Source organism: Eimeria maxima, genomic scaffold (assembly GCF_000499605.1).
Source record: "Eimeria maxima Weybridge genomic scaffold, Emw_scaff10, whole genome shotgun sequence".
Taxonomy (NCBI): domain Eukaryota; phylum Apicomplexa; class Conoidasida; order Eucoccidiorida; family Eimeriidae; genus Eimeria; species Eimeria maxima.
The window spans coordinates 69,658-81,853 of NW_013563358.1; the positions used below are offsets into that span (position 1 = coordinate 69,658).

Consider the following 12,196-nt stretch of genomic DNA (forward strand, 5'->3'; position numbering starts at 1 on the left):
TAAGTACAGGGTGCCAATTTGTAGCATGAAGCTGTAAAAATCTGGAAGAACTAAATAAGCTCCCCCAATAAATGTCATTAAGTATGCCCATATGGCTGCTAAAAAAGGGCAGCAACCGGCCATACGGGTTCCTCTAACGCGAAGACCGTTCCTAGCGCAGGAGAGGCTAATAGAGTCATATTGCAGCGTCTGCATCTCGGGAGGCTACGCGCCAAGCTTGGCAGAGCCGGGATGCAATACATCTATATGGATACAAGGCAGAGAACCGACGATGTGCCCTTTCGGCGCTCATCATACGAGTGTCCCTCTCAACGTTCTTCTTCCTGACCGTTGGATTCTCCTGGTGTTTCGGTCAGAGTTCGTTTATTTCAGTTGAACAAACTTGAGGGCCTCCAGGGCAGTAGCGAGCCTCCGTAGTTCCTCGGCACCACCTCCTCGCTGTGGCTGCGGGGAAGATGTACCTGAAAACCTCCCAGGGCCTGCCTGGTAGGGAGGTGGCTGGCGGAGGGCTGCCATGGCAGCAGGGGCGAAGGCCTCAAGAGCCTTCTTAGAGCCCGCGGGAAGGGGTACGTATCTTCCACACAGACTAAGGATTTGCGCTGCTGCAGCTAGCAACGCTAGCGAGTCGCGGATCTGCGAAGCGTGCCGAACTACAAGGTTGCTGAAAATCGAAAGCAGCTCCTGCAGCACCCCCCGAAACTCCACTGATGTTGTCACCGCAGATATCCTCGGAGCAGCGCCTGCTCCACGGTCTTTCTCCGCTTCGATCTCTGCTGCTCCTGCTGCTGTAAAGCGGCAGTGTGCGTGCAGGAGGGTTGCGAAATCGCTTGCCGCCAAGAGAAGCAGCTGGACTTGTGCTGCAGTTCTCGGCGAGTCTGCCGGAAGGGCTGCAATGCTCTGGGCGTGCCGCAGTAGCGCTGCCGTTACAGCAAAGAGGAATGCAGGTGCACCGTGCAACAGGCGCAAGATGCTGGTGCTGTGTCTGCCGGTTTTGGGGCCAACTACCTGCTCAGTGGTCGGTGCTTCCACCGTCGATGGGTCGCAGGCGCCTCCCGCAGGAGGAGGAGAAACGTCAACAGGATCCCTATTCTCCGTTTCTGAGATCATCAATTCTGACTCATCAGGTATCGCGCGAACCGCAGCAGCCAGGGGTCTCAGCAAGTGGAAGAGCTGTAGCAGTCCACATTCTGCTGCTAAGAGGGGTGCGTGCACTATTCCAGACCTGCGACAGACAGTAACACGCAACAACAGGAAGAGTGGCCCTGCAGCAGTCAGCAGGCACTCCCTGCACCAGCAACACCCTGATATTCTTCAACAGCAGCAATTGCAGCAGCTACAATAGCAGCAAAAGCAAAGGGACTCAGTAGTCTTCACAAGGATGTGGTGTTGAAAGTGCCCTGTCACAACGGTGACCCACAGTATGTGGCTACGAGTTTCGGCCCGGCAGGAGGAGAAGAAGCTGAGCAACAGCCCGATAGACACTCCTGCAGTAGAGACCCAACTCATTGGGAGTCTATCTTGCCGACGCAAAGCAATAGGGGATTTGAACATTGCAGGGGCCCTCAAACAATACCTCTTCAGCTTTTTTAGAACTGTTTGAGGGCGATAGTCCCCCTCAAGGTCCCCTTCACCGCCACTGGTTGCAACCTCTCCACAAGCAACAGCTGCAGCAGGAGAGGCAAAGGGTCTTTGTTGCCTTGCCTTGCCAATATCCAGTGTGAGGTCCTTAGGGGTCGGCAAAGTCCCGGCACGTTGAAGAAAAGAATCATTAGCTGCTCTTATCGCCGCCTCACAGTACAGCGCCAGCTTGTCAGCAAAGCCTCCAGGCCGTCTGATGTTGTGGGCTGCAAGCCGCGCAGCTTGTTGCAGAGTCAACACCTTTACGTGCCTCTCACTGTTATCAAAAGGCGACGGAGTCGATTCCGTTGAAGCACCAGCGGTATCCATGATTTCGGGAACGCCCAGCCCACCTTCGGCGCGATTCAAGGCCCACAGGAACGATCCCACCTCCCGCATCCCGGCCCGACCAATTCCGGCCTGCCTCGGTGAATCCGAAGCACCAGACGTCGCAACAACTGATACATCAGTCCTCGACTGTGGTGTATTCCCAGGGAGAGTTGGTAAGCTGAAGGGCGAGCTACCTCCGTCCTGCGGTGTCTTAACGGCGCCATCAGGAGGACCCCCAGAACCACCCGCACGATACCAACCGTAAACTGACTCCGGGAAAGATATGCTCTCGTCAATTGCAGCGACCACTCGAAGCAACAGCTGGGCTGCCGTTGCCTCAGCTTCGCTGGTGAGCTGCTGCGAGTGCTGCTGCGCTGCACTGGAAGCGCCGATCGAGTGGCCTTGAGGCGAAGCTGTTTCTGCTGACGCTGTTCCTATGCTTGTAGTTGCGTCAAACGAGGCTCGGAAAGTGTCGTTTCCCTTGTTGCGCCGAAGGCGGAGAATGTTGTATGCCAAAAGGAACAAAAGTGGGGATGGCCACATGTTCAAGTCAGCACCCTTCTTCTCAAGCAATTCCGACAGATAAAACTGCGCGAAGAAACAAGAGGAGCAAGCAAGGAAACAAAGCACAAGCAGATGTCAGAATGTATGGCGTGAGAAGAGGTTTGACTGACCCAGCACAGGGTACCTGAAGTAACAATGCCTAGGAAGCAACACCGTGTATGAGGCAAACACAGGGAAACACATACTTCTACAGCAGAAGAGTCCACATAACGGGCTGGGGATACACCGGAAGCCGATGAGAACGTGTGAAACCCTTTCAAGCTACGAGCTAGGGCAGCGAAATTCGCTCCGTCCTGCAGACGTTGGCGGTACTGCTGCTGACTGTTTTCGTGCTCTTGGGTGGTACCAGTATCAGCCGATGGAGCAGCCGCTGCTGCCCCGGCACGGATCGTTTGAACTTGTTGCTGCGTATGTACAGGCGCAGCTCCCTCTGTTGTCTCTTGGATCCAAAATGGTATGAGAGAAAATGTAAGCAGAGCAATGTCCTCGGGGCGTTGCTTTTCGAAGCCGCTAACAGCTGCCCACAGGGTAGCTGTAGCGGCGAGGCTACATAGAGCTTCCTGAAGTTCCGATGTTTCTCCCTCAGACCGAGGTGGAGAGGTCAAGCGAGATGACTTGCCACCTTTGAAGGAGCGCCACTTCGCGTTCAAATTCTTCTGCAGCAGTGCCAGCGTCTTTCCCACAAGTTCAGCGGTGTTCCTTTCGTCAGCATCTTCTTCTGCGGCTGCCTTGCCTTGAGTCCTCTCGAAGTTCCTGCCCCCTCTGCCGCTGGAGGCAGGAGTGCTAGCACCCAGCAAGCGCTGCAGCGTAAGACTTTCAAGGCGGTGACGGAGAAGTTTGAGGCCCATAACTACGAGAGGCCATTCGCCGACCCAACTCCATGCGAATAAAAGACGCTGAAGTAGCTTGACGGATATCTGTTTTGCTGCTGTTACGCGGGAACTGCTGGGCTGCTGTTTCTGCGGAGGCTGGTGAGTGCTTGAAAAATTCGAAGAGTTTATTTGGCCCTCTGAGGGAAGACAGACAGTAACACCTGACAGCAAAGAAGAATCTGTTGCCCCAAGCGTGACGAGAGAGCAGAAGAAACGGATTCTCCTCTCGGCCTCCTTCAGGTCCCGGGGGGGATCGTGAGTGTGCAGAAGAGGCCTCAAAAAGGGTACAACAGTTTCGCCCGACGATCCTGGTGCTCCTGTTACCCCTTTGTCCTGCGACGAAGATATCTGCTGCTCATGCAGGAATCGATCGAACGCCACAGCAGAAGCAGCAAAGTGTCCCATTCCTCTCAGTGGCCTGAGGGAGTGCAACCGCGCAAGCGAAATAGAAAGCTGCTGCACTTCCAAGTAAAGCATTCGCCCCACGGCAGCCCAGGCAGCACTTTGAGTTTCTTCCGCTTCCCGGACGCTTCGCTGCCTCTGCTGCTGTGATATGAAGAGCTCAATTAGACGAGCCCCTTGGGCAGCAGCAGCTTCCGCTAGTTGCTGCACAGCCGGCAGCCAAATACCACCATTTAGACGCATTAATAAATAATATACGGGCAACCAGGAGGCCCTCGCTGTCACCAACTGACGCAGCTCTTCAGCCGCTGTCTGCAGTGCTGGTGACACCCCGACCTGCAGCTTCTGCTGCTCCTGCTTCACTTTCTGCTGGTGCTGTGAGCGGGCCTCTTGTGGGTAGTCTCTTCGCTGGTCCAGGCGGGAAGGGGCCTCGACAATTCCAGCCACGTGCTGATGTGATGCACCAACGGCTTGGAGCCCGCGAGCTGCTGCTGCTGCAGAGGCTTCTATCATGCTGGCAGTTGCCCGCAAGATGTTCCAGGGCAGTGGGGAGGCCCCGGTGCGGTGTAGCGCTAGCGCAAGTGCAGCAGCAGCGCCACACCCAGGGACCCCCGAAGCGGGCGCCTCCAAGAGGTCTTCCTCCTGAATAGGGTACTGTAAACTAGGTGGCGCCCCCAACAACAGCAGCGGCACCAACCTGCCGCCGTTGCTGGGAGATAGTCTTTTGCTCCAGTCAGTCAATGCATTGCACGCAGTTGAGACCCTCTGCACCGTGTCCCCAGGTAGTAGCGTCGGGGCCTCTTCTGCAGCTCGTTGCAGCACCCCGTGCAGCAGAAGCACCAAAGCCTCAGCCACAGCCCGCACTTCTTCCGGTACCTCTGGCAAGACATGGGACCCGAAAGCTATTGACCGACCAAGGGCAAAGAGAGGAGCTATGAGGCGGGTAATTGCCGACTGCGGCAGCCTGCACAAGCAAAATCCAAAGAGAAAGATGCCGTAGGCGCATCGGGCGGCGTGCACTGTCAACACTATATACATGCCTGGCACGCAACTGGCGTCACCTTACACTGCACAGTAAATCCAATCCAAGCAGAATAAGCGAAGTAACGAATGGTTTGTTTAAACACAAATAAAGCCCAAATGAGCGCCTCCTGTAGGGCATTACCTGGGTAGGAGTTGCCGGAGAGAAACGAAGAAGGCAGTGAGGGCCCGCAAAGGCAAAGTCTCCGGCGGATGTGCATTAAAAGCAGGGCTACACAGGAGCAGCCAATCTTGTTGCTGTTTCTGCCTCGCGCTGCTCCCCCCTCCAGCAACTCCTAAGCTGTCTTTGCGCGGCCCTAGTGGTGACTGCTCTGCAGGTGCAAGACTTAAAATCCACCGGGGGGAGACAGCACAGGCTGCCAAAAAGAGAACACCATCAACGGCTGCTGCGAGATTCGGCAAGACCCGCTGTTGCTGCTGTCGCTGCTGCTGGGGAGGCGGCGGAGACATGGAGGCCAACAAGAAGGAAAAGAAAGACTGCACCTCAGCCCTTGAAGGGCACCCCCCAAGACCAGCGGAGTCCTGAGACCTGAGGGATGCCGAATACAGTCGGAAAACTAAAGATGGTGCTTGTCTGTATGATCATTAGGCACAAATACATGCATGGTACGGCTTGTCACGTCCTTGTGCCGGCACCGGTCAATTTATCCAGCACCAAGGATATATGTATATGTATATGTATATGTATATGTATATGTATATGTATATGTATATGTATATGTATATGTATATATATATATGTATATATGTATATATGTACTCGGCGTACACCTCCAGCTCTATTCCTGAGGCTTCATCGTCATAATATATATGTATATGACGATGAAGCCTCAGGAATAGAGCTTGACGTGTACGCCTAGTTTCCAGCCTAGGCAAACACTGGGGACAGGGCGCCCGCTGAAGTTATTGTGCCGATAAAGGGTTTATGGTAGGGTTTGTACTGTGGGAGGTACCCGCTGGAGGTTCTGTCCAATGTGCTCTCCAGCCCGTCGGCTGCAGCAAGTGGAGCTGACAGGCGGCGACGAGAACCTTCTTGAGGGGAGTTGTCAGCCGTATCGACAGCTGCTCCTCCTCCCTCTGCAGCTTGGATGTATCCCCTTCTAGTCATACCACGCTGCATCCGGCGATGGGCTCCCAGTTCGTGGGCCAGCCCGGGGGTGTTGTTGCCTTGCGTACAGACAGTCAGCCATCGGGGTCCCTCGCATCTGGGGTTTGGGAGGACGGCTGAGCTGTACAGGGACCTCTTCAGACAAAATGCTGCTGCAGGGCATGATTCTTTCAATACTTTCAGCAAGAGAAACAGAATAAGCCAAAGACAAACAAGAGGGGCCTTCCTGACTGGGATAAGTCTCCTCAAGAAACTCCCACTAGCAAAAGGAGCACTAGTAGCACTGTTCTTCCGCTGCCTGCAAGAGTGCACATGGCCATCTTTGGGCGTGGGGCCTCCCCCCATCGTCAAGCCAAGGAAGGAGTGGAGGGAGTAGCATTCGATTTGACGCTCCAGGCTGAGGGCAACGGCGCTGGGGGAGATGTGGGAGAAAGAAAGCATGCAATAGATACTAAGCGAGCATGAATCCCCGCAGAGACGTTAAGACCGTTGAAAACCCCACGGAGGTCTGGGAGAACAGAAACAACTCTCGCAGACAGAGAGCCCACAACACCTGAAAAAGCTTACAAGGCGGATTGTCTATACCGTGAAATCCTCACAATTATAACGCCTAACACCCGAGCTAAGGACCTAATGAATGGCTATTAGATTGGCCTGCATCTATGCAAACCGCCAGCCTACTGTGAAATCAAACTAGCAGCGGCCGTCGCTGCTGGTCCGTGTACATTGAGGGGACGGAGAGAGACGTTCTGTGACACCTGGAATGGGTGTAAAATGAAAAAATATATGCAAGAAATGGAATACACGTGTCATGTAGTTGCGAGTGGCTCAGATCAAGCAAGGTGTATTTCAGTGGAGCTGCACAGTCAAGGCTTAGCCTTAGACTGGGGGCCCCGGTGCTGCCGACGGGGGCCCCTCATAAGGTGTGCTGTATTGAAGATGCTGATGGGTTCAAGAAAATCTGCTTTAATAACAACTTCTATGGCTTCAGTAGGTGCAACTCCTTCGTAGCGTTTCGCCTTACAGGGGAAGGGTTTGTGTTTGTGGGGTCGAACTGGGTAATATCCCAAGGGGTCCCCCGTCTTTCCTTCACTCCCTGATTCGCGAGATGCCAGCATACCCTCTTTGTGGAGGTACTTTCTTAGGTGATAATATGCCTCGGATATAAGGCTGCGGAGGCCCATGATTCGGTCGTGCCCCTGGCTGCAGTTTCGGGTACCGTGAACTTGTGCAGAGTATAACTTGCACCAGTGGAGTTGCGCATATCGGTGGATGAGGCATCCATTCTCCCCTACATGCCACTATGGCAACCGTGCTGCTCCTGCTGCACTGGCTAAGCAGTTCAACGGCACATGCAGCCCCGTTTCTGCTGCATCAACACTCGGTGCATGCGCAAGTACGTTCTATGCTCCCTGACGGTATTCATGAAGTTGCACCTGTCGGTGCATCATCTGGAGGGCCTTTGCTCTCTTTTCTTCTCTGCAGCGGCCAAACGATTTCCAACAGACCCAACAGGACCGCTGGACCTCCTTGGCTCTGGGGGGCTCCTACCCTCACACTGCAGAGACTCTCCAGCAACACGCAGTTGTTTGCATGCAGACCGCGGCCTAAGAAGGAGAAGGCACGAAGGAACTATAGAATTGCAAAGCAGCAAAAGCAAATCCGGGAGGAGCGGCTAATCCGCCGCCGCCAGCAGCTGGAGATCTTCAAAGCCCGGCAACGCCTGCTAATGGCTTCTGAGGGGAGAGAGGAGTTTAAGACCAACGAAGACAACAGCCAAACAGGGAACCAAAGCAAAAGCCTCTTCAGCTTAGATGGTCCCCTTTTTGCGGCAGAGCAAACAACGGCAAATAACAACAGCAACGCCGCTCAAGGGATTGACTCCACCGCTGCCGCTCGCATTAACTACCGACTTGTGGGGGGCACCTGGAGAAGAGCGCGTGGGCAGGGGAAGTACGTGAGAATGTCGGGAGCCCAACTCGCAGCTGCTATTTTCGAGGGGCTGCCTGAAGAAGAAGTCACCGCCGCAGTGGCAAGAGCAAAACGACAAGATGAGGGTTTTATGGACTTGGAAGCGTATGACGAATCCGGCACAGAGCACACCACTCTGGAGGGTCTCAACTGAAGCGCCTGCTCTTTTTTCACACAAGCTAAACCTATTCAATATACGTAGAGTGAAATCTGATAAATTGAGCATTCGGCCTGCAACGGAGGGAACGCCAATCTCTTGTTGCACCTTTCAGTAAACCGATTGCGAGAAAACTGCAGCGTGCACAACAATAGGCAGGGTTGGAGATATGCTAAACTTCATCCTTCTCATTCAATACTCCCTTTTAGCTGTTTTAGAGTTCCCATACCCACAGGGCAGTTGCTCACAGTAATATGCGCTTCTTACTGTCCTCCCCCTGCTCCTAGGGGAGGCTGTACGCTGTTTTAAGTATTGCAACCCGCTGCAGCAAATGTCTCATGATGCAACTTTGCATTGCCACCATGCTAATGGTGCTTGGCAGTTTCGGCGTTGCAATCCGAATACCTCTAAACTGTGCCGGGCTGAAGCAGCCTACGCTTTTAATCTTGGCGGACCATACGGCTGCTGACATTGAAAGCACCCCTCAACTTTAGACGAATACAAGGACCTGCAGAGGTGCTTATGGTTACTGTTGACACGATCTGAGTGTACCGCTATTTGAAGGGCGCACGAAGACCCTTTAGAGTTTCAAGTGCAAGCCCTCAGGAAAATATCAAACTCGTCGGGACCTGCGTAGCTACTGCTGAGCATCAGAGAGGGGTGCTTATCTGCTATTCTTGAGCTCGATAAAGCGAAGATGTTCGGTGTTTTTTCTCACGTACATGGAGACAGAGGTCACTTACAGTGTAGGTGTACCGGTGCCGCGCGTAGTTGCACACTTTGGCCAAGACAGGGGAACCAAACTGAGGTCAATTTGGTCTGATCCGCCAATCTCTAGTGAAAGCGCTTCATACATATCAGCGCAGCAGGAGGTCGCCTAATTGTTTCGCAGTAACAGAACGGTCCGTACTAAAACCGAACGGAGGTCCACTAGAGGCGACACCGGCGCTATCTGCTTGAGCCCCGTGAGAGCTGGAGCTGCAGCCACTGCCCGTCCGCAGGTAAAAGCCAGTTTATCCCGCCTTTTGTCCATCGATTGCAGTGGATTGGTGAGGGAAGCTCATATACTTGCAACGGTGGATCCCTTTTGCATGAGTTCATGCCAGGCCGTCTCTTCCGCTCTATTTGTTCCTTGTCCACCCACTTCAAGTACAATCGATGAGCCAAAGCACAGAACATGCCTTCTGTGTAGTTCTCTTGTGGACCAAAGTCTCTCACGCTTCTCCGAATAAGTGCAATGCTAACTTCGTGTGCACTACGAGCAGTAACTTGGTTGCAGCAGAAGCAACTGATGCGAAGTCACGTCCTTGCAGCGTGCCTTCCCTCGATTAGATCAAACGGTTTTGTTTGTGCTGAGGTGGATCTTGAGAAGGAATTGATTTCTAACCACTAGACTAGTCATTTTTGTCGCCGTTTCTCCTTCCGGATGCCCAGCCAATGCGTGCATGCTCTTCGCTCGTTGCGGCTTACGGTGCGGTGTCCTCCATGACGTGTTCGCTCCTCTTATTCGAAAATTAATTGGCTGGGAAATTGAGAAAAACTGTAAGATGCGCAGAAAACGGCATATTGCATTCAACTTTTACATGATAGCTACAGACCACCGCTAGGTGACCCGAAGGTCACCTCCCAGAGTAGCAGTTCCTGCGACGGAATCTTCTGTAAATGACTCTTCAAGGTATGATGAGCCGACCACCTATTTTTGAGTCTTCTTCTGGATCTGTTACGCGGGGGGGAGAGGAAGAGGAACATGAGTTCTTATGTGCTGAACAAACTGCGAAGGTATCTACGCCCCATTCCGAGGGGAACGAACTGTATGGTATGATCTCTCATTTGTCAAATTCATCAAGTCAGAAATACCAGAACAATGGGCATAAGTCAGGCAAGCTTCTCGAGTTCACTAAAATTCCGTTAGGTAGTGGAACTGTGGAATTAGTTGTGACTAATTTGCGTCCAACAAGAAAAAAGTACTTAATACGTGGTTTTCTCACTGCAGTTTCAACAGAAAGAAGAAACGTTCCAGGAAATCTCTTGATATGCTGAGGCATGCAAAGGTCATCATGTGCCTACGACCTACTGTTGCTCTTCAGAACAGATGCATGCTGATCTGTATGATCAAAACGATGACGACATAGACACCTTCACACCCCAAGAAGTCTTGCAAGCTACGCGGCTAATTCGCTTGCTGAAGCAGTCTATCCGCAGCAGCCAATGCCGTCAAGGGTCGCGCCAACTCAGGCGAGTAAACGCTTGCGGCAGTTTGCCCTAAGGATTTCCGTAGCGACTGGAGGATAAGCATCCTGCAGCAGGAGCCATGAATTGTCCACATTAAAGTGCATATCCTTGCAAATACAAGAGGAACATGAGTCACAATTCTAGAGGGCTGTATGATGCCAAATTGTTGGACAATTTATACTGGGTGGTGCACACAGGTTGAATGAGGCCCGAGTAGCTACTCGAACGGCTTCCTTTGGAGCAGTCGGTAGGCTAGAAAATATCGCAATCAACCTTCTATGCTCTACCGGATGCAACTAGAATGCTCCGGGGTGTAGTGATGATTCAACAGGTGTGCCGATTACTCGTGCTTTTCCGCGTGGTTCAACAGGGATAGCTACCCCATCATGCCCTGAAGGTAACAGTGGAAGATCCCCCAAGAGGAGCGACAACTTTGGCTGGCCCCATGGTCCGCAGCTTCCTGCAGCATGGGGACATGGAGAGTTCCAGGCTCTGGTGGCGGGCATGAAGTCGGAACACGAAGCACCTGAAATAGAGCGACAGAAAACCAGCAAGGAAGCTGGTCAAACAGCCCCGTGTCCAAGTGGTCAACCAGCGTTGGACACAACACTAAGCCTAGAAACCAAGCGCTCCTCAGAGGCCTTAGGGAAAATGCCAGGACAAAAATATGCCCCAACTAGCTCCAAGGAAAGCCCGCGTGCAGTTGCTAGCTATCCCTGGACCCATGAAGACACCGGAGAGAAACCGGAGTTTTTGGCGAGTCGGGGCACATTTGCACAAGCCATACCCCAAGGTGGCTATCTCCTCGACACGTTTCTCTCAGGAAGCCATCCAAGCCAGAATGAGTCCCTCCCCGTTGAAGCTAACAACGGAGATGAACCACAAGAAATCCAGGAAGTCGGCATCCAAGTTCAACACCTTGTGGCCACTTCGTTCCAGTAGCTTGTCGCTCCCATGCTCGAAAAAACAGTAACTGTCTTTTGTGTGAGGGAGCGAGTGGGCGACTAGTGCCACATATTAGTCTCATTGGCGTATTGCCCCCAAGCTGACTCAGGTGTCTCTATGTGACTGTTTTTGTGGTTCATTTTAGTGCCCCTATTGCCACCGCACCTTTGCAAGCAAGTCATTCGATAAGCATGTCAAGGTTTGCGTGAAGGTACGTCCGGTGTTTTGGAAAGTGACATGAAGCACCAGGCACAGCATTGCTCATCTGATGCTTCTGGCAGATGCCTGCTTGAACTGAGCTGTCTGACTGCTTAAGAGGCAAACGGTTTCAAGGCTTGAGTTTTACGGTATTTAAAGCCTCTCTGCGTAGGGTGCACGTAACTACAGGCAAGTCGTGAATGGTTGTGCGTGATCTGGGAAGGTCTTCTTCACACGTCGCAAGCAGTACGACATGACCAGGAAGCGACTGGCAAGCGTCGTGGAGGAAGCTGGACTTCCTGTTCACTCAACTGTGCAGAAATTGAGAGGCGAACTCTCATCGAAGCCGTAGGCAAAAATGCTGCAGATAAGCCAGTCTCCTATCTTATATACAGAAGCAAGGCTGCAGATGTTTTAAACCCCCAGTATTGTTGCCAGGTCGAAGGCTATACATACCATCTGCTTCACTTGCACTGGTCTCTTAAGCTGCTTGCTCCTCAGGCTCGAAAAGCGAACGGAGAAGAAATGGCAACGTGAAGTGAGTGGCACTTTCGATGCCCGTGCAAGTCTCGATGTTCTAGTCCACAACGTTCACGCATGCCATTAGCTCCTGTTCTCTTCTTGTCGCTACTTCCCCCAACAGAGTGCGCAGTTCCGAGCGGCCATGAGGATGGCGAGGGCAGCAGATCCGAGGGAGATTGCAGAAGCCCAGGCAAGCTCCAGGCCATAATATGCCAACATCCGTGCAAACGAGAACGC

At 52.9% G+C, this 12,196-nt stretch overlaps 3 protein-coding genes across 3 annotated transcripts; 2 read left to right on the plus strand and 1 right to left on the minus strand.

The window, feature by feature from the left end:
* Window positions 1-363: 363 nt before the first annotated feature.
* Window positions 364-5,946, minus strand: EMWEY_00002040 (hypothetical protein, conserved; the record flags this gene model as incomplete). The annotated part of the gene is made up of 5 exons (XM_013477163.1): window positions 364-1,222; window positions 1,574-2,535; window positions 2,697-4,749; window positions 4,951-5,355; window positions 5,780-5,946. The coding sequence occupies 5 exons, from the start codon at window positions 5,944-5,946 to the stop codon at window positions 364-366; spliced, it is 4,446 nt and encodes a 1,481-aa protein (XP_013332617.1).
* A 1,291-nt stretch (window positions 5,947-7,237) lies between these two features.
* Window positions 7,238-8,059, plus strand: EMWEY_00002050 (hypothetical protein, conserved; the record flags this gene model as incomplete). The annotated part of the gene is made up of 1 exon (XM_013477164.1): window positions 7,238-8,059. The coding sequence occupies one exon, from the start codon at window positions 7,238-7,240 to the stop codon at window positions 8,057-8,059; it is 822 nt and encodes a 273-aa protein (XP_013332618.1).
* A 1,683-nt stretch (window positions 8,060-9,742) lies between these two features.
* On the plus strand, window positions 9,743-11,789 carry EMWEY_00002060 (hypothetical protein, conserved; the record flags this gene model as incomplete). Its single annotated transcript, XM_013477165.1, has 5 exons — window positions 9,743-9,873; window positions 10,492-10,541; window positions 10,665-11,191; window positions 11,385-11,450; window positions 11,661-11,789. The coding sequence occupies 5 exons, from the start codon at window positions 9,743-9,745 to the stop codon at window positions 11,787-11,789; spliced, it is 903 nt and encodes a 300-aa protein (XP_013332619.1).
* Between the last annotated feature and the right edge of the window lie 407 nt (window positions 11,790-12,196).